The following is a 19,648-nucleotide window of genomic DNA, read 5'->3' on the forward strand; positions in this document are numbered from 1 at the left end:
CCCCGGCGGTACGTGGAAGCGCCGCCGCAAACAGGTACCCAAGGATCCCGCTGACCGGCTTTTTGCCGTGGAGTGTCAAATTGCGGTGAAAACCCGGTCTCAAACCTGCCAAAAATCTTCACTACAAGACATTGATACATATACCATCACACCAAAGTGGGGGATATTCTTGCAAAAAATAAAGTAGTCAGTACACAGTCCATCTCCCTAATATAAATTGAACACTCCCACATTTCATGGTTAATCTTAATCGTCAGGAAATCTATTAATCACAAAAAACCTGCTGCTTTTGTCCATACTGAAAGAGATACACGATTGTACGGAAAAATGGGAGCTCAAGTATTTTGTTTTTTGGACCATGTGATGCTTACCATGAAGCCACATAAAAAAGTTTAAATTCATATTCTCATTAATTTGCATATGTGTCAAATTGCTGATACTGTAGATTTTAATATTATGATTTATGATCTATTAACCAATAAGGTAGCAGCATTAAGAACAGGCCTTTCCAAACCTCCAGGCACCCAAAATTCAAACAGGATAAATGAATAAGAAACATAAGGACAAATAGAATGGAGTTGCCTGGATCTTGAGAACTTGATTGCCAGGGCTCAGGAGTTGCTCATGGGCAGGGCTGCAGTTTCCACACTCTTGATGCAGAATAGTAGTCTGTTGTAGGTAACAAGCCAGTAACACAGATAGGTCACAAATCTCAATGTAAAATAGTGGATTATTCTGTTTCAGTGTCATGAGAGATGGTGCTCGATGGTGGAAAGGAAATTTGCAAAGCAGCAATTAATGGAGTCAGTTTCAGAGATCAGGCCGAAGATGACTGAAAGTTCTGCGCTCAAGTGGGGAACAGCTGGAAAAGGGGCGATACATGGGAGGTGCTCAAAGTCAAAGGATCATAGGGCTATGTGGGTGGTTATAGATGTGGAGTGGGGTGAGGCCATGAAGAGCTTTATAAATGAGGACATGGATGTTGAATTTGTTATGTTGGGAGAGTCAATGGCGGTTAGCGAGGACAGGTCAGGATGCAGGCGATGCAATTTTGGACTAGTTAAAGATTATGTAGGGAGTTATTTGGAAGGCCAGCCAGGAGAGTGTTCAAGAGCTGAGGTAACAACATCCCGAATCCGGAATTCCGAAAACCGGACATTTTGCGCATCGCGGAAGGAGTTGTTTGGAATCCGGAAATACCGAAAATCGTCCCAGTGGTTGCCAGATGCGGGACATCGGATTGTCTCCTAAATCGCCGGATTCAGGACGTCGGATTTTCTGCTCCGAAATCCGGAAATACCCGAAAATCGTCCCCGAGGTTGCCGGATTCGGGACGTCGTATTTCTTCTCGGAAATTTGGAAATAGCCAAAAATTGTCCCCAAAGGTGCCGGATTCGGGATGTTGGACTTCTTCTCCGAAATCCGCAAAAATCCGAAAACCGGAACGGCCTCAGTCCTGAGGTTTCTGGATTCGGGATGTTCTACCTATAGCATGGACAAGGGTTATAGATGGGAAGCAGTGGGAAGAGACCAAGATGAACAATGTTGGGCAATATATAGAATATGAGGTTTTAAAATCAGTTAATAAGAGGACATGGCTTCTCTTCATGGAACAATACTGAAAGAGGTTGAGGGAGAAAAAGTCCTAGGTGTTTTTCAACTACCCTAATATTAATTGGATAGAAGAGATAGGTAAAGGGGATAAGGGAATAGAGTTCCTACGATGTGTACAGGACTCCTTTCTAACCCAATATGTAAAAAGCCCAAGGGAGGATTCGTTATTGGATCTAGTAATGTGGCATGGACCAGAGCAGATAAGAGAAGTAAAAGTAGGGGAACATCTCGGCAATAATGACTATAATATAATATGCTTAAAAATGATAATTGAGAAGGACAAAAGTTTGACAAAAACCAGGTTAATAGATTGGAGAAAAGCTGATTTTGAGGTGCTGAGAATAGAACTTGGGAAAATAAAATGATCAACAATATTGGCAGAAAACAATATAGAACAGAGTGCAGAAACAATATATTCCGCTATAAGGAAAGAACAAACTAAACACTAATGAGACTCCATGAATGAATAAAGCCATGAGGGAACAATTGAGGGTAAAGAAAGAGGCATACATGAAGTACATCGACAGCAGGGGAGTGCATGATAAGGGAGAATACGAAAAGATGAGGAGAAAAGTCAAAAAAAATTAAGAAGGCAAAGAGGAATTGTGAAATGAAATTAAGGAACATAAAACAAAATAGTAAAATATTTTACAGGCACATCAATAAAAAAGGAAGGTTGGGATGGGAATAGGGGCATTAAGGGATAAGCAGGATAATGAGAGAGATGGCAGAAATATTAAATAATTATTTTGCTTCAGTATTTACGAGGGAGATAGAACAGGCGGACATGACACTGGATGATGAGATTAGCAATGAGATAAGTACATTTAAAATAAAAAGAGGGGATATATTAAATAAACTAATCAAACTCAGAGGATAAAACCCTGGTTCAGATGGATTGCATCCACTCGTTTTAAAAGAATCTAGGGAAGAGATAGCAGAGGTATTACAATACATATTTAATAATTTGTTAAAAAAAATAGTGCCAGAGGACTGGCGGATAGCTAACGTAATACCTATATTTAAGAAGGGGGATAGAACATGTCCAGGGAATTAAAGACCAGTCAGCTTAACATCGGTGGTAGGAAAAATAATGGAATCCTTACTAAAAGGAGAAAATAGAAGAACATCTAGAAACCGAAAATGTAATAATGAATAGTCAGCATGGATTTCAAAAGGGAAAGTCTTGCTTGACCAACCTCATTGAATTTTTTGAAGAGGTATCAGAGAGAGTAGACAATGGTAATACAGTAGATGTAATTTATCTGGATTTTCAAAAGGCCTTCGATAAGGTATCCCATAATAGACTGATGAACAAGGTCAGAGAATGCACAGTCAGGGGACAGCAAGTTAGAATGGATTGCTAGCTGGCTTCAAGACAGAAAGCCGAGAGTAGGGGTAAACGGTAGCTATTCAGTGGCAGAAGGTAGGTGGTGTTCCACAAGGGTCTGTGCTGGTCACAATTTATATTAATGATTTAGACTTTGGAATCAAAAACACAATTTCTAAATTTGCGGATGACACCAAATTGAGGGGGGGGGAGGGGTGCGGAATAGTCAATACTGAGGAGGACTGCGACAAATTACAGGACAGTAATAAACTTGCAGAATGGGCATATAATTGGCAAATGAAGCTCAACACAGATAATTGTGAGATATTACATTTTGATAGGAAGAATAGGGAGGTCACTTATTACTTGGAGGGTGTGAGTCTAGGTGGGGTAGAGGAACAAAGGGATCTCAGAGTATAAATACACAAATCAGTAAAAGTTATGACACAGATTAAAAATAGCAAACCAAGCACTAGGGTTTATTTCTAGAAATATAGAATTGAAAAATAGGGAAATTATGCCAAACCTGTATCGAACCTTGGTTAGACTACAGTTAAGAGTACTGCATACAGTTCTGGTCGCTATATTATAAAAAGGATATAGAGGCACTTGAGAGGGTGCGGAGAAGATTTACAAGGATGATACCAGAAATGCGAGGGTATAAGTATCAGGAAAGAATAAACAGGCTGGGTCTCTTTTCTCTTGAAAAAAGGCTGAGGGGTGACCTTAAATTATGAAAAGTTTTCATAGAGTGGATAGAGAGAGAATGTTTCCACTTGTGGGGAAGAGCATAACTAGAGGCCATCAATATGAGATAATCACCAAGAAATCCAATAGGGAATTCAGAAGAAAATTCTTTACCCAGGGAGTGATGAGAATGTGGAACTCACTACCACAGGGTGTGGTTGAAGCGAATAGTATAGATGCATTTAAGGGGAGACTAAATAACCATATGAGGGAGAAGGGAGAAGGGGAGTGTTTGCTAGTGCTGTTGGGGAGGAGTTAAACTAATATGGCAGGGGGATGGGAACCAATGCAGGGAGACAGAGGGAAACAAAATGGAGACAGGAGCAAAAGACAGAAAGGAGATGAGGAAAAGTGGAGGGCAGAGAAACCCAAGGCAAAAAACAAAAAGGGCCACTGTACAGCAAAATTCTAAAGGGTCAAAGTGTAATAAAAAGGCAAGCCTGAAAGATCTGTGCCTCAATGCGAGGAGTATTCGGAACCCAGGAGAGGGCTCTATGCTAGTTAGAGTGGGTGAGAGCTCAGATGAACAGGACCCCAAGAAAGAATGCAAAAGGCTGGAGGCAACAGAGCAGAGTAGCACTGGGGTAAGGGTAAACCAAAAGGTGATAGGAAGGGACAATATGTATGAATATAAGGGGGCTGCAGGAGGGGTCAAAACTAAAAATCATAGTTTTAAAAACTAGTATTAAAACACTCTACCGAAACGCACGCAGCATTCGAAATAAAGTAAATGAGTTGACGGCACAAATCATTACAAATGGGTATGATTTGGTGGCCATTACAGAAACGTGGTTGCAGGGTGGCCAAGACGGGGAATTAAACAAACATAGAAAATAGGTGCAGGAGTAGGCCATTCAGCCCTTCTAGCCTGCACCGCCATTCAATGAGTTCATGGCTGAACATGAAACTTCAGTACCCCCTTCCTGCTTTCTTGCCATACCCCTTGATCCCCCGAGTAGTAAGGACTTCATCTAACTCCCTTTTGAATATATTTAGTGAATAGGCCTCAACTACTTTCTGTGGTAGAGAATTCCACAGGTTCATCACTCTCTGGGTGAAGAAGTTTCTCCTCATCTCGGTCCTAATTGGTTTACCCCTTATCCTTACTGTGACCCCTGGTTCTGGACTTCCCCAACATTGGGAACATTCTTCCTGCATCTAACCTGTCTAAACCCGTCAGAATTTTAAACGTTTCTATGAGGTCCCCTCTCATTCTTCTGAACTCCAGTGAATACAAGCCCAGTTGATCCAGTCTTTCTTGATAGGTCAGTCCCGCCAACCCGGGAATCAGTCTGGTGAATCTTCGCTGCACTCCCTCAATAGCAAGAATGTCCTTCCTCAAGTTAGGAGACCAAAACTGTACACAATACTCCAGGTGTGGCCTCACCAAGGCCCTGTACAACTGTAGCAACACCTCCCTGCCCCTGTACTCAAATCCCCTCGCTATGAAGGCCAACATGCCATTTGCTTTCTTAACCACCTGCTGTACCTGCATGCCAACCTTCAATGACTGATGTACCGTGACACCCAGGTCTCGTTGCACCTCCCCTTTTCCTAATCTGTCACCATTCAGATAATAGTCTGTCTCTCTGTTTTTACCACCAAAGTGGATAACCTCACATTTATCCACATTATACTTCATCTGCCATGCATTTGCCCACTCACCTAACCTATCCAAGTCACTCTGCAGCCTCATAGCATCCTCCTCGAAGCTCACACTGCCACCCAACTTAGTGTCATCCGCAAATTTGGAGATACTACATTTAATCCCCTCGTCTAAATCATTAATGTTCAATGTAAACAGCTGGGGCCCCAGCACAGAACCTTGCGGTACCCCACTAGTCACTGCCTGCCATTCTGAAAAGTACCCATTTACTCCTACTCTTTGCTTCCTGTCTGACAACCAGTTCTCAATCCACATCAGCACACTACCCCCAATCCCATGTGCTTTAACTTTGCACATTAATCTCTTGTGTGGGACCTTGTCGAAAGCCTTCTGAAAGTCCAAATATACCACATCAACTGGTTCTCCTTTGTCAACTTTACTGGAAACATCCTCAAAAAATTCCAGAAGATTTTTCAAGCATGATTTCTCTTTCACAAATCCATGCTGACTTGGACCTATCATGTCACCATTTTCCAAATGCGCTGCTATGACATCCTTAATAATTGATTCCATCATTTTACCCACGACTGAGGTCAGGCTGACTGGTCTATAATTCCGTGTTTTCTCTCTCCCTCCTTTTTTAAAAAGTGGGGTTACATTGGCTACCCTCCACTCCATAGGAACGGATCCAGAGTCAATGGAATGTTGGAAAATGACTGTCAATGCATCCGCTATTTCCAAGACCACCTCCTTAAGTACTCTGGGATGCAGTCCATCAGGCCCTGGGGATTTATCGGCCTTCAATCCCATCAATTTCCCCAACACAAATTCCCGACTAATAAAGATTTCCCTCAGTTCCTCCTCCTTACTAGACCCTCTGACCCCTTTTATATCCGGAAGGTTGTTTGTGTCCTCCTTAGTGAATACCGAACCAAAGTACTTGTTCAATTTTTCTGCCATTTCTTTGTTCCCCGTTATGACTTCCCCTGAGTCTGACTGCAGGGGACCTACGTTTGTCTTTACTAACCTTTTTCTCTTTACATACCTATAAAAACCTTTGCAATCCGCCTTAATGTTCCCTGCAAGCTTCTTCTCGTACTCCATTTTCCCTGCCCTAATCAAACCCTTTGTCCTCCTCTGCTGAGTTCTAAATTTCTCCCAGTCCCCGGGTTCGCTGCTATTTCTGCCCAATTTGTATGCCACTTCCTTGGCTTTAATACTATCCCTGATTTCCCTAGATAGCCACGGTTGAGCCACCTTCCCTTTTTTATTTTTACGCCAGACAGGAATGTACAATTGTTGTAGTTCATCCATGCGGTCTCTAAATGTCTGCCACTGCCCATCCACAGTCAACCCCTTAAGTATCATTCGCCAATCTATCCTAGCCAATTCACGCCTCATACCTTCAAAGTTACCCTTCTTTAAGTTCTGGACCATGGTCTCTGAATTAACTGTTTCATTCTCCATCCTAATGCAGAATTCCACCATATTATGGTCACTCTTCCCCAAGGGGCCTCGCACAACGAGACTGCTAATTAATCCTCTCTCATTACACAACACCCAGTCTAAGATGGCCTCCCCCCTAGTTGGTTCCTCGACATATTGGTCTAGAAAACCATCCCTTATGCACTCCAGGAAATCCTCCTCCACCGTATTGCTTCCAGTTTGGCTAGCCCAATCTATGTGCATATTAAAGTCACCCATTATAACTGCTGCACCTTTATTGCATGCACCCCTAATTTCCTGTTTGATGCCCTCCCCAACATCACTACTACTGTTTGGAGGTCTGTACACAACTCCCACTAACGTTTTTTGCCCTTTGGTGTTCTGCAGCTCTACCCATATTGATTCCACATCATCCAAGCATACAGGGGTAGCTGACAATTCGGAAGGATAGACAAGAAGGGAAAGGAGGTGGGGTAGCTCTGTTAATAAAGGATGATATCAGGGCAGTTGTGAGAGATGATATTAGCTCTATTGAACAAAATGTTGAATCATTGTGGGTGGAGATTAGAGATAGTAAGGGGAAAAAGTCACTGGTGGGCGTAGTTTATAGGCCCCCAAATAATAACTTCACGGTGAGGCGGACAATAATCAAGGGAATAATGGAGGCACGTGAAAAAGGAACGGCAGTAATCATGGGGGATTTTAACCTACATATCGATTGGTCAAATCAAATCGCACGGGGTAGCCTGGAGGAGTAATTCATAGAATGCATACGGGATTGTTTCTTAGAACATTATGTTACAAGGGAGCAAGCTATCTTAGATCTGGTCCTGTGTAATGAGTCAGAAATAATAAACGATCTCCTAGTAAAAGATCCTCTCGGAATGAGTGATCACAGTATGGTTGAATTTGTAATACAGATTGAGGGTGAGGAAGTAGTGTCTCAAACGAGCGTACTATGCTTAAACAAAGGGGACTACAGTGGGATGAGGGCAGAGTTGGCTAAAGTAGACTGGGAACACAGACTAAACGGTGGCACAATTGAGGAACAGTGGAGGACTTTTAAGGAGCTCTTTCATAGTGCTAAACAAAAATATATTCCAGTGAAAAAGAAGGGCGGTAAGAGAAGGGATAACCAGCCGTGGATAACCAAGGAAATAAAGGAGAGTATCAAATTAAAAACCAATGCGTATAAGGTTAGTGGGAAACTAGAAGATTGGGAAAAATTTTAAACGACAGCAAAGAATGACTAAGAAAGCAATAAAGAAAGGAAAGATAGATTACGAAAGTAAACTTGCGCAAAACATAAAAAGATAGTAAAAGCTTTTACAGATATATAAAATGGAACAGAGTGACTAAAGTAAATGTTGGTCCCTTAGAAGATGAGAAGGGGGATTTAATAATGGGAAATGTGGAAATGGCTGAGACCTTAAACAATTATTTTGCTTCGGTCTTCACAGTGGAAGACACAAAAATCATGCCAAAAATTGCTGGTCACGGGAATGTGGGAAGGGAGGACCTTAAGACAATCACTATCACTAGGGGGGTATTGCTGGACAGGCTAATGGGACTCAAGGTAGACAAGTCCCCTGGTCCTGATGAAATGCTTCCCAGGGTATTAAAAGAGATGGTGGAAGTTATAGCAGATACATTCGTTATAATCTACCAAAATTCTCTGGACTCTGGGGAGGTACCAGCGAATTGGAAAGCAGCTAATGTAACGCCTCTGTTTAAAAAAGGGGGGCAGACAAAAGGCAGGTAACTATAGGCCGGTTAGTTTAACATGAGTAGTGGGGAAAATGCTTGAAGCTATCATTGAGGAAGAAATAGCGGGACATCTAGTTAGGAATAGTGCAATCAAGCAGACGCAACATGGATTCATGAAGGGGAAATCATGTTTAACTAATTTACTGGAATTCTTTGAGGATATAACGAGCATGGTGGATAGAGGTGTACCGATGGATGTGGTGTATTTAGATTTCCAAAAGGCATTCGATAAGGTGCCACACAAAAGGTTACTGCAGAAGATAAAAGTACGCGGAGTCAGAGGAAATGTATTAGCATGGATTGAGAATTGGCTGGCTAACAGAAAGCGGAGAGTCGGGATAAATGGGTCCTTTTCGGGTTGGAAATCGGTGGTTAGCGGTGTGTCACAGGGATCAGTGCTGGGACCACAACTGTTTACAATATACATAGATGACCTGGAAGAGGGGACAGAGTGTAGTGTAACAAAATTTGCAGATGACACAAAGATTAGTGGGAAAGCGGGTTGTGTAGAGGACACAGAGAGGCTGCAAAGAGATTTAGATAGGTTAAGCGAATGGGCTAAGGTTTGGCAGATGGAATATAATGTCGGAAAATGTGAGGTCATCCACCTTGGAAAAAAAAATGTAAAAGGGAATATTATTTGAATGGGGAGAAATTACAACATGCTGCGGTGCAGAGGGACCTGGGGGTCCTTGTGCATGAATCCCAAAAAGTTAGTTTGTAGGTGCAGCAGGTAATCAGGAAGGCGAATGGAATGTTGGCCTTCATTGCGAGAGGGAGTACAAAAGCAGGGAGGTCCTGCTGCAACTGTATAGGGTATTGGTGAGGCCGCACCTGGAGTACTGCGTGCAGTTTTGGTCACCTTACTTAAGGAAGGATATACTAGCTTTGGAGAGGGTACAGAGACGATTCACTAGGCTGATTCTGGAGATGAGGGGGTTACCTTATGATGATAGATTGAGTAGACTGGGTCTTTACTCGTTGGAGTTCAGAAGGATGAGGGGTGATCTTATAGAAACATTTAAAATAATGAAAGGGATAGACAAGATAGAGGCGGAGAGGTTGTTTCCACTGGTCGGGGAGACTAGAACGAGGGGACACAGCCTCAAAATACGGGGGAGCCAATTTAAAACCGAGTTGAGACGGAATTTCTTCTCCCAGAGGGTTGTGAATCTGTGGAATTCTCTTCCCAAGGAAGCAGTTGAGGATAGCTCATTGAATGTATTCAAATCACAGATAAATAGATTTTTAACCAATAAGGGAATTAAGGGTTATGGGGAGCAGGTGGGTAAGTGGAGCTGAGTCCATGGCCAGATCAGCCATGATCTTTTTGAATGGTGGAGCAGGCTCGAGGGGCTAGATGGCCTACTCCTGTTCCTAATTCTTATGTTCTTATGTTATGCTGACAGATTTAGATGAGGAAAGACGGGAGGAGGCTCGAGTGGAGCATGAACGCCGGCATAGACTGGTTGGGCCGAATTGCCTGTTTCTGTGTCATATATCCCATGTGTTATTGTGCACAGGTCACAGAAAGCCCATGACCTAGAAAACTGTAGCTAAAGCTAACAGGGCATTGGGTTGTATTAATAGAACCATTCAGTATAAATCAAAGGACATCATTTTGTCACTGCATTAGTCATTGGTCAGACTGCATCTGGAGTATTGTGCCCAGTTTTGGTCTCCCGACATGGTGATATAGTGGCCTCGGAAAATGTCCAGAGGAGAGCTACTAGAATGATTGATTCCTAGCTTAAAAACCTCATCTACTCAGCTAGGCTCAAGGACCTTAGTCTATTTCCTTTCGAGCAGTGTAGACTTTGAGGTATATAAAATAATGAACGGGCTGGATGATGTCTCTACTGATAGATTATTCTAGTTTAACAGATTGGGGAGGACCAGGGGACACAAGTTCAAACTATGTAAGAGTAGGGATAGACTGGATGCTGGGTGGTTGATAATCCCAGACAGCAGTGAGCCTCTGGAATACATTGCCGACTGGTATCGGATGCTGAGTCCCTGTATGCCTTCACGAGCGAGCTGACTGGGGTAGATATTGCATCATGAAGAAGGCAAGTGTCTTTATAGATAGAACACGACTGCTACCAACCAAATAAAGTAGTTGCGCATGCACAGTTCCAGTGTTCTTTTGGTGCCCTCGCCGGACTGCCCACAGATTGCTAAGGAGCGAAGGGTGAAAATTTCAGGTACTGTGAGGTCTGTAATGTGATTTGAAGGTGATTTTCGGATGTTGTCAGATTGCAAGAATTTTATTGTACTCTTGCAGTGTGTTTATCGCTATCAGGTCCTCTGTTGTGGATTAAACACGCAGCTGGTGAACAGAATGCAAGCGGAGGATTTAATCAGCTGGTAAAAGGATCAATGAGAAAGAGAATAGAGAGTGTGGAAAGATAGAGAGAGGAACACCAGAGACTGGGGAGGAAAATGAGAGGGAGGGCAGAGAAAGAACACGAGAAGAGAGTGGTAGCAGTGTGATGAATTCATCAGAATTAATGGAATGAAAGTTTTAGTAGTTAATGAGGAAATGTGACTTGAAGGTGATATGAAGCTGTTGTCAGATTGAGAGTTTTATTGTACTCTTGCAGAGTGTGTTAATCGCTATCAGGATCTCTGTCTGTTGTGGTGAGTGTTACTTTTTTCTTATTTGGGACCTGACATTTATGCGCAGAATGCTTCTGCGCAGCTTCTGGTTCATTGGCAGCAGTCACTCTGTTATATACAACACACAAGTACATAAGAAATAGGAACAGGAGCAGGCCATTGGCCCCTCGAGCCCGCTCCACCATTCAGTAAGATCATGGCTGATCATGGACTCGGCGCGACTTCCCTGCCCGTTCCCCATAACCCTTTACTCCCTCATTACACAAACTCTGAATATATTTAAGGCAGAGACATACAATGACCCAGCCTCCACAGCTCTCTGGGGCAGAGAATTCCACAGATTTACAACCCTCAGAGAAGAAATTTCTCCTCATGTCAGTTTTAAATGGACGGCCCCTTACTCTAAGACTATGTCCCCTAGTTTTAGTTTCTCCTATGAGTGGAAATTGCCTCTCTGCAACCACCTTGTCGAGCCCCCTCATTATCTTATAAGTTTTAACAAGATCACCTCTCATTCTTCTGAACTCCAATGAGTATAGGCCTAAGTTACTCAATCCATCTTCATAAGTCAAACCCCTCATCTCCAGAATCAACCTAGTGAACCTTCTCTAAACAGCCTCCAATGCAAGTATATCCTTCCTTAAATACGGCGACCCAAAACTGTACACAGTACTCCAGGTGTGGCCTCACCAATACCCTGTACAGTTGTAGCAGGACTTCTCTGCTTTTATACTCTATCCCCCTTGCAATAAAGGCCAACATTCCATTTGCCTTCCTGATTACTGTATCTGCATACTAACTTTTTGTGTTTCATGCACAAGGACCCCCAAGTCTCTCTGTACTGCAGCACTTTGCAATTTTTCTCCATGTGATCTCCAATCGCCTGTGGGGGTTGGAGAGAAATTTTCCACAGTATGTTTTCCCTTATTGGCCCTGGGGTTTTTCACCTCTTCAAGGAGATTGCATGGCTGAGAGGGTGGGAGATGAAATGTTTAGTCATAAAGCTCCGGCCATCATGGTGTGGGCTAGGATTGATGGAGCAGCTGGTCTTTTCCTGCCCATCAATTTTGTATGTTCCATCAATGTGTTCAAAGCAGTAAGCTCTCAAATTTCTATTTATGTTCATATCTCAACTATCTGAATCAAATAACTCCTTATTGTGTATCTATCTGATCCCACAGTATTTCTATTTTGTACTGTCATTGACAGCTGTAAAGAAATCAAAATACTCAAGTTACTTCATAAAGTAAAACGCATACTTACTATTTTCCCCTATGTCTTCTTGAGATCCTTCAATTAACCCCAAGGTTTTGACACAGATTAACCCCATTAGAACAAGACACAGGACAATTGTGGAGGCGTAGAGAAACCATGACAGGTAAAACCGGAATTTATCTAAACTGAAATGTATCTGATGTTTTTGCACTTCCTTCTTAGGAAGTCCAGCAGGAGTTCGGCGTGTGTAGCGTTCATTCGCAGACAAACTGTCAGACTTTCCCCTATAATGGCTGTCAGAATACAGGCTGCCTGAATTCACCGTATATTGATCTGAATGTAGGCTGTCAGATTTCACTGCATATCGATCTGAATACAAGCTCTCAGATTTCCTCGCATATCGATCTGAATTCAGGCTCTGATATTTCCCCGTATATAAAGCTGAACTCAGGCTGTCAGATTTCCTTGTGTATGGCTCTGAATACAGACTCTGATATTTCCCCGTATATCGATCTGAACTCAGGCTGTCAGATTTCCCAGTATATCGATCTGAATACAAGTTAGCAGATGTCCCCTTATATGGATCGGAACTCAGGTTTTCAGATTTCCCAGTATATCGATCTGAATACAAGTTAGCAGATGTCCCCTTATATGGATCTGAACTCAGGTTTTCAGATTTCCCAGTATATCGATCTGAATACAAGTTAGCTGATCTCCCCTTATATGGATCTGAACTCAGGTTGTCAGATTTCCCAGTATATCGATCTGAATACAAGTTAGCAGATCTCTCCTTATATGGATCTGAACTCAGGCTGTCAGATTTCCCAGTATATCGATTTGAATACAAGGTAGCAGATCGCCCCTTATATGGATCTGAACTCAGGCTGTCAGTATTCCTCGTATATGGATCTGAATACAAGTTGCCGGATGTTCCCGCGTATGGATCAGAATATAGGCTGTCAGATGCCCTCGTGCATGGATCAGAATATAGGCTGTCAGATTTCCCCTTGTATCGATCTGAATACAAGTTGCGAGATGTCCCCGTGTGTCGATCTGAATATAGGCTCTCGGATGTCCCCGTGTGTCGATCTGAATATAGGCTCTCGGATGTCCCCGTTTGCCCATCATCCATCGGCACGGATTTCCCAGTATGAAATGTAAACTCATCAGCCGACGCCCCGGTATAATCTGTGTGAGGGTCATCCGCAGACACGCCGTCGGCCTCCTCCTCCTCCTGCGACTGCCAGGTGCGACTGAAGTAGGCCTTGTTGCTGGAGGCCGCACTCGGCCTCTTTCGCACCGGCTCCGAGTAGGCCGGTTCCAGGGCGTCAACCTCCTGCTGCCGGCTCCGCGGCGCTTGGCCGCTTCGATCTTTCTGACGCTTTTCTAAGCGCAGCTGTTTTAATTTCTTGACGTAAAGCGACCGGGTGCTGTCGGTGACGGGCCCCGCCGAGTAGCCCAGAGACTTCAGCTCGCGTCGGAGCTGTTTATCGTTCATCAGTTCCGCCATCTTGTGCGTTCGGCGGAGCCCCTGGACGCGTCATTGCGAATATTCCAGCCCGTCGAGCATGCGCACTCGCCACGGCTGAGGGCTCGAGAAGCGCGCGCACTCGACCACAGGCCGGCAGGCCGGGGCGGGCAGCGTGACTGCGCGCTGCAATAAAGGGCGTGCGCATGTGCCGCCCTATTTACATAGCACAATAGCTGTAGGCAGGCAGTGGAGTATCTGCTGAGTTACTGTGATGGCATTATCAAATGTGAACAGCAAGCTCCCACAAACAGCACTGTGATAATGACCAGATAATCTGCTTTTGTTATGTTGATTGGGGGATAAATACTGGCAGGGACACTGGGGATAATTCCCCTGCTCTTCTTTGAAAGAGTGCCGTGGGATCTTTTACATCCACTTGAGAGAGGAGTGGAAAGAGCCAAATGCCGAGACCTCTGACAGTGACTAGGCCTATATTCTCGAGAGTTCAGAAGAATGAGCGGTGATCTCATTGAAACGAACAAAACTCTTACAGATCTTGACAGGGTAGATACAGGGAGGATGCTTCCTCTGGCTCGGGAATCTAGAGCCAGGGGTCACAGTCTCAGAATAAGGGGTTGGCCATTTAGGACTGAGATGAGGAGAAACTTATTCACTCAGAGGGTGGTGAATCTTTGGCATTCTCTACCCCAGAGAGCTGTGAAAGCACAGTCGTTGAGTATATTCAGGATAGAGATCGAGAGAATTTTTGGCTATTAAGGGAATCAAGGGATATGGGGATAGTGGAGAAAAGTGGAGTTGAGGTAGAAGATCAGCATGATCTTATTGAATGGTGGAGCAAGCTCGAGGGGCCAAATGGTCTGCGCCTATTTCTTATGTTCTTATACTTCAAAGTTTGCAATTTAAAAATGTCAGGTAGTACCATTTTAAAATAAATTGCGAAGTACAATAGATTAAAATTTCCAGTCCTGATAAAGGGTTACATCAAGGCATCTATGTCTGATTGACTAACTTGGCAAAATGGTGTCAACCTAGTACAGTTGGTAGAACACACACCTCAGATAGACAGTAAGTTACAGGTCAGGCAGTATCACTGGAGAGAGAAGCAGAGTTAACATTTCAGGTCGATGAGCTTTCGAAGGCCATCAACCTAAAACATTAACTTTGCTTCTCTCACCAAAGATGCTGATGATTATTTTCATCATTTTCTGTTTTAAATTCAGATTTCCAGCACCCGCAATATTTTGCTGTTGTAAATTACAGCACTTGAGCACATAAGGCTAGGCTGGCAGTGCAGTGCACTACTGAGAAAGTGCTGTATTATCAAAGATGCCATTCTTGGATGAGATGTTAAGCCAGGGTTCCATCTACATGTTTAGGTATAAAAACATAAGAAATAGGAGCAGGAGTAGGCCATATGGCCCCTCGAGCCTGCTCTGCCATTCAATAAGATCATGGCTGATCTGATCATGGACTCAGCTCCACTTCGCTGCCCACTCCCCATAACCCCTTTTCTTATCGTTTAAGAAACTGTCTATTTCTGTCTTAAATTTATTCAATGTCCCAGCTTCCACAGCTCTCTGAGGCAGCGAATTCCACAGATTTACAACTCTCTGAGAGAAGAAATTTCTTCTCATCTCAGTTTTAAATGGACGGCCCCTTATTCTAAGATCATGCCCTCTAGTTCTAGTCTCCCCTATCAGTGGAAACATCCTCTCAACATCCACCTTGTCAAGCCCCCTCATAATCTTATACGTTTCGATAAGATCACCTCTCATTCTTCTGAATTCCAATGATTAGAGGCCCAACCTACTCAACCTTTCCTCATAAGTCAACCCCATCATCTCCGGAAACAATCTAGTGAATCTTCCCTGAACTGCCTCCAAAGCAAGTATATCCTTTCGCAAATATGGAAACCAAAACTGCACGCAGTATTCCAGGTGTGGCTTCACCAATATCGTGTATAGCTGTAGCAGGACTTCCCTGCTTTTATACTCCATCCCCTTTGCAATAAAGGCCAAGATTCCATTGGCCTTCTGATCACTTGCTGTACCTGCATACTATCCTTTTGTGTTTCATGCACAAGTACCTCCAGGTCCCACTGTATTGCAACACTTTGCAATCTTTCTCCATTTAAATAATAACTTGCTCTTTGATTTTTTTCTACCAAAGTGCATGACCTCAAACTTTACAACATTCTACTGCATCTTCCAAATTTTTGCCCACTCACTTAGCCTGTCTATGTCCTTTTGCAGATTTTTTGTGTCGTCCTCACACATTGTTTTTCCTCCCATCTTTATATCGTCAGCAAACTTGGCTACGTTACACTCAGTCCCTTCTTCCAAGTCGTTAATATAGATTGTAAATAGTTGGGGTCCCAGCACTGATCCCTGCGGCACCCCACTAGTTACTGATTGCCAACCAGAGAATGAACCATTTATCCCGACTATATGTTCCAATTATATGTTAAGGATCCTATGGAACTATTCAAAGAAGAGCATGGAGGTCCCCCAGTGGCCTGCCAAACATTTCTCGCTCACTCAACATCACTGGAAACAGATTAAATGGTCATTCATCTAATTGCTGTTTGTGGGATCTTCCAAATGGTTGCCACATTTGCTTATACAAGTGCATTTCAAAAAATAATTAATTGAATGTGAAACATTTTTGAGCCATTTCTGAGAAATGTGATAAGGTGCTACATAAATTAATTATTTCTTGCTCACATTTTTTGTTACTTTATGATATATATTTTTTAAATTTCTTTATTTACCTTCATGACCAGAGTATACCTGTCACTTAATTGTGTGTCTGTGGGGCGGGGAATGGTTAGGGGTAAGGAGAAAAGGTCATTATTCCTCTGTTTGTAGCATAAAATGAATGTCTGAGTTTTTTGTGTTCCTGAAACAATTTGTGTTTTATATTTAATTCAAACACCACTGCTTTCACTGCCATGGCAAATTTATGCTACTGATATTATTTGGTAGAGACTTGGGAGGCACAAAAAATAAAAAGGATCTAATGAAGCGGATGATCATTAATCCCAATAGCGTGGGGCAGACGCACTGAGGAGTAGCCATTGGCTTGCTTTAGTTAAATGCATCTGCTTCACATATTGCTACAGATATTAGAGGAGCCCTGTAAATTACGATCATTACAAAAAGAATTTAGTAAAAAGAGCGGTAGCTTTTTACAACAGTGATTACATTTCAAAAGGACGTCATTGGCTGTATAGTGCATTGGAACGTTCTGATATCGTGAAAAGCGCTATATAAATGCAAATATTTATTTCTTTTTCTTTTCAGTGAGGGCTTCATTGCCTCATTTGATAATGAGGCATAAAAATCAATAAGACTCTGGATGGAATACTTGTCTTTGCTGAGTTAGCAGGTCCCAGCTAAGGCACCGATAGGGATGCAAAAGTTTGCTTCTGTGTCTCTTGGCAAGTAATAGTAACAAAACAAACCGATTCTGACTCCTGATTGCTGTCCAATGATCCTTGCTGGAAAATTAGGGTGTTTAGATATTGGGGGAGGGGACAGGAAGGATTGGGCTCAGCTGTGATGCTCCCACATTTGAATATCCTGGCAACACTCACTATCTGGGCTGACAGTTAGAGGAGAGATATGTGTGCGAGATATTGGAGGGCTGCTCGTGCCCCTGGAACCATATCTCAGCATGAGTCACTGTGTTAAGGAGAGAAGGGGAGAAAAGTGAGGGGGAAGTTTTATAAGAATCCAAAGAGTGAAGGAAAAATCAATCCAGGGCTGTTCCAGATTTGTTATAATTAATGCTGCATCAAACATATAAGCAGAGTAATGCGACAGTACACATAAGTCATAGTTACATTATAACTTTATTCATTACTAAACCTCACTATACACAACAGTTTCTCACAACTTTTTATGTACAGATACAGCACTTATGAATTATACATTGACATTTAACCAGTCTGATTTGTAGGCGTCATTGGTCTGTTAAAAAAAAATTGAAATTGCTTTTAGTGTTTCTACATCTTTCCACATAATATTATCCTCACACAATATCAAAGCATTAGAAATAAAGTTTGATTTTAAGATAATTTTTCTGTGGATAAAAGAGGACATGTGACAATTATAATCTTAATAATTACCTTAATAGATTTCTAATAGTATAGATAACTTTTCTGATAAGATATATTGAGCCTGAAATGACACCATGGGATACTAGAATCTAAACTTAGATTTCCATCACCTGCTGCAATTTGGTTTTTACTTCATGCCATCAACTAAAACTATTTTATTGACGTGTTAATCTGTTTAGAATAAATTGATTAATTCTTTCACTAAATCAATTTCATATGAATGCATTGAGCTTGTATCCCATGATATAATTTTTGGCCCATAACTTTTTATGCATTTTTGTTTTCATTTTATTCATACTGATTTGCTTGAGCTAGTGTCATTAATATAATGGGAAAATTCTAAACGATGTTGATAATCACTGAAAGACTGGCACTCTGACAGGTTTTATTTCCCATGTTTATTAGCTTTTACATGAACATTACAAATATTGTTTTTCTTGTAGCTGGAGAGCACAGTAACTATTATAGGAGTGGAAATTTCATAAGAGCATGATTAAAATTTGATACTCAGTAGTTTTGAGACCAAATATTTTGAAATATACATTTATATTTTACTAAATAAATGTTGAGTTTAAAGACAGTAGGATAGTTTATTTATCATTTTATCAATACGTTGTAAGACCTACTGTGAAAATGGTGAGATGAACACCAATTGGTCCAAAGAACAAAAACAAACATTAAAAGTTTCTATCTGTGCAGGTAATGACATTATGAAATTAATGTCAAGAAACTCTCAGGAACCCTCAGTCATATGTGGGAAGGAGGTGGATGGAAAAATGGAATAAAAGCTATCTTACCATTTGTGCCTTTTGACAAAATGTAATTCAGCTGCTCACCAACAAGTTCTCCATACTTCTGAAATTGTTTGGTATTCATCTTGATTCCAATTTCAAAAGGAACACAGAGCTGTAAAAATGTATAAAAAAGAAAATGACAAAATCAGATACAAATGTTTCCTGTGAACAAATAAGCAGCCACCACAGCCATTTTAATTTATCTAGTGCCTTTAATGTGGAAAAAAATTTCATGCTGCTTCACAGAGGTGTAATCAGACAAAATTGGACACGAAGCCACAGGAAATATTAGGAGCAGTGTCCAAAAGCTTGGTCAAAGAGGTGGGTTTAGAGGTGGAAAGGCACAGGGATTTAGGGAAGTAATTCTAGAGTATAGAGACTAGGCAGCTGAGCACACAGTTGTCAATGGTGGGGCAAAGAGAGGGGCGTTACACAAAAGGCCAGAGTCAGAGGAAGTAGAGTTCAGGTGGGTGGGTTTGTGACATTATGTGGGAAATTTAACTTGACCATTTGTAGTGTCTCTACCTCTCACCCAGCTGCAATCAGCACACAACTGGGATTGAACCTGGGACCTTTCTGTCTTGTTTGGCTCAGCACATTTACCAATGATCTGCTGACCTATTGAGGGGCTATTTTACATGTATCGTGCATTCTATTCAAAAGTAATACAAGTTAAATTAAAAAAGGTGATTCAAACCTACCACATAGACATGCAAACTTTTATATTAGCGGTTTTAATATTAATGAATTATTCTTTAGTATCTGCCACAACCTACACTATCATTTTGTATGCTTCTCGAATATAATATTTTACCATAGTATAATTGCATAGTATTCATCAATAGAACAACGCTGTTAAACAAGTTATTCTTATTAATATTACAGCAGGACTGTTCTA

At 42.0% G+C, this 19,648-nt stretch overlaps 2 protein-coding genes across 2 annotated transcripts in view; both read right to left on the reverse strand.

The window, feature by feature from the left end:
* The window catches only part of LOC139227860 (inner nuclear membrane protein Man1-like), a 34,445-nt gene extending 20,543 nt beyond the window's left edge, over window positions 1-13,902 (reverse strand). Inside the window, exon 1 of the mRNA XM_070858948.1 lies at window positions 12,393-13,902. Within this exon, the coding sequence (XP_070715049.1) occupies window positions 12,393-13,854 (1,462 nt within the window). The 5' untranslated portion in view covers window positions 13,855-13,902. The remainder of the gene's footprint in view (window positions 1-12,392) is intronic.
* A 4,439-nt stretch (window positions 13,903-18,341) lies between these two features.
* The window catches only part of mlnl (motilin-like), a 47,722-nt gene continuing 46,415 nt past the window's right edge, over window positions 18,342-19,648 (reverse strand). Inside the window, exons 5-6 of the mRNA XM_070859157.1 lie at window positions 18,754-18,862; window positions 18,342-18,415 (exon numbers count right to left, since the gene is read on the reverse strand). Of these exons, the coding sequence (XP_070715258.1) occupies window positions 18,342-18,415; window positions 18,754-18,862 (183 nt within the window). The remainder of the gene's footprint in view (window positions 18,416-18,753; window positions 18,863-19,648) is intronic.

Source organism: Pristiophorus japonicus, chromosome 17 (assembly GCF_044704955.1).
Source record: "Pristiophorus japonicus isolate sPriJap1 chromosome 17, sPriJap1.hap1, whole genome shotgun sequence".
Classification (NCBI taxonomy): Eukaryota; Metazoa; Chordata; class Chondrichthyes; family Pristiophoridae; genus Pristiophorus; species Pristiophorus japonicus.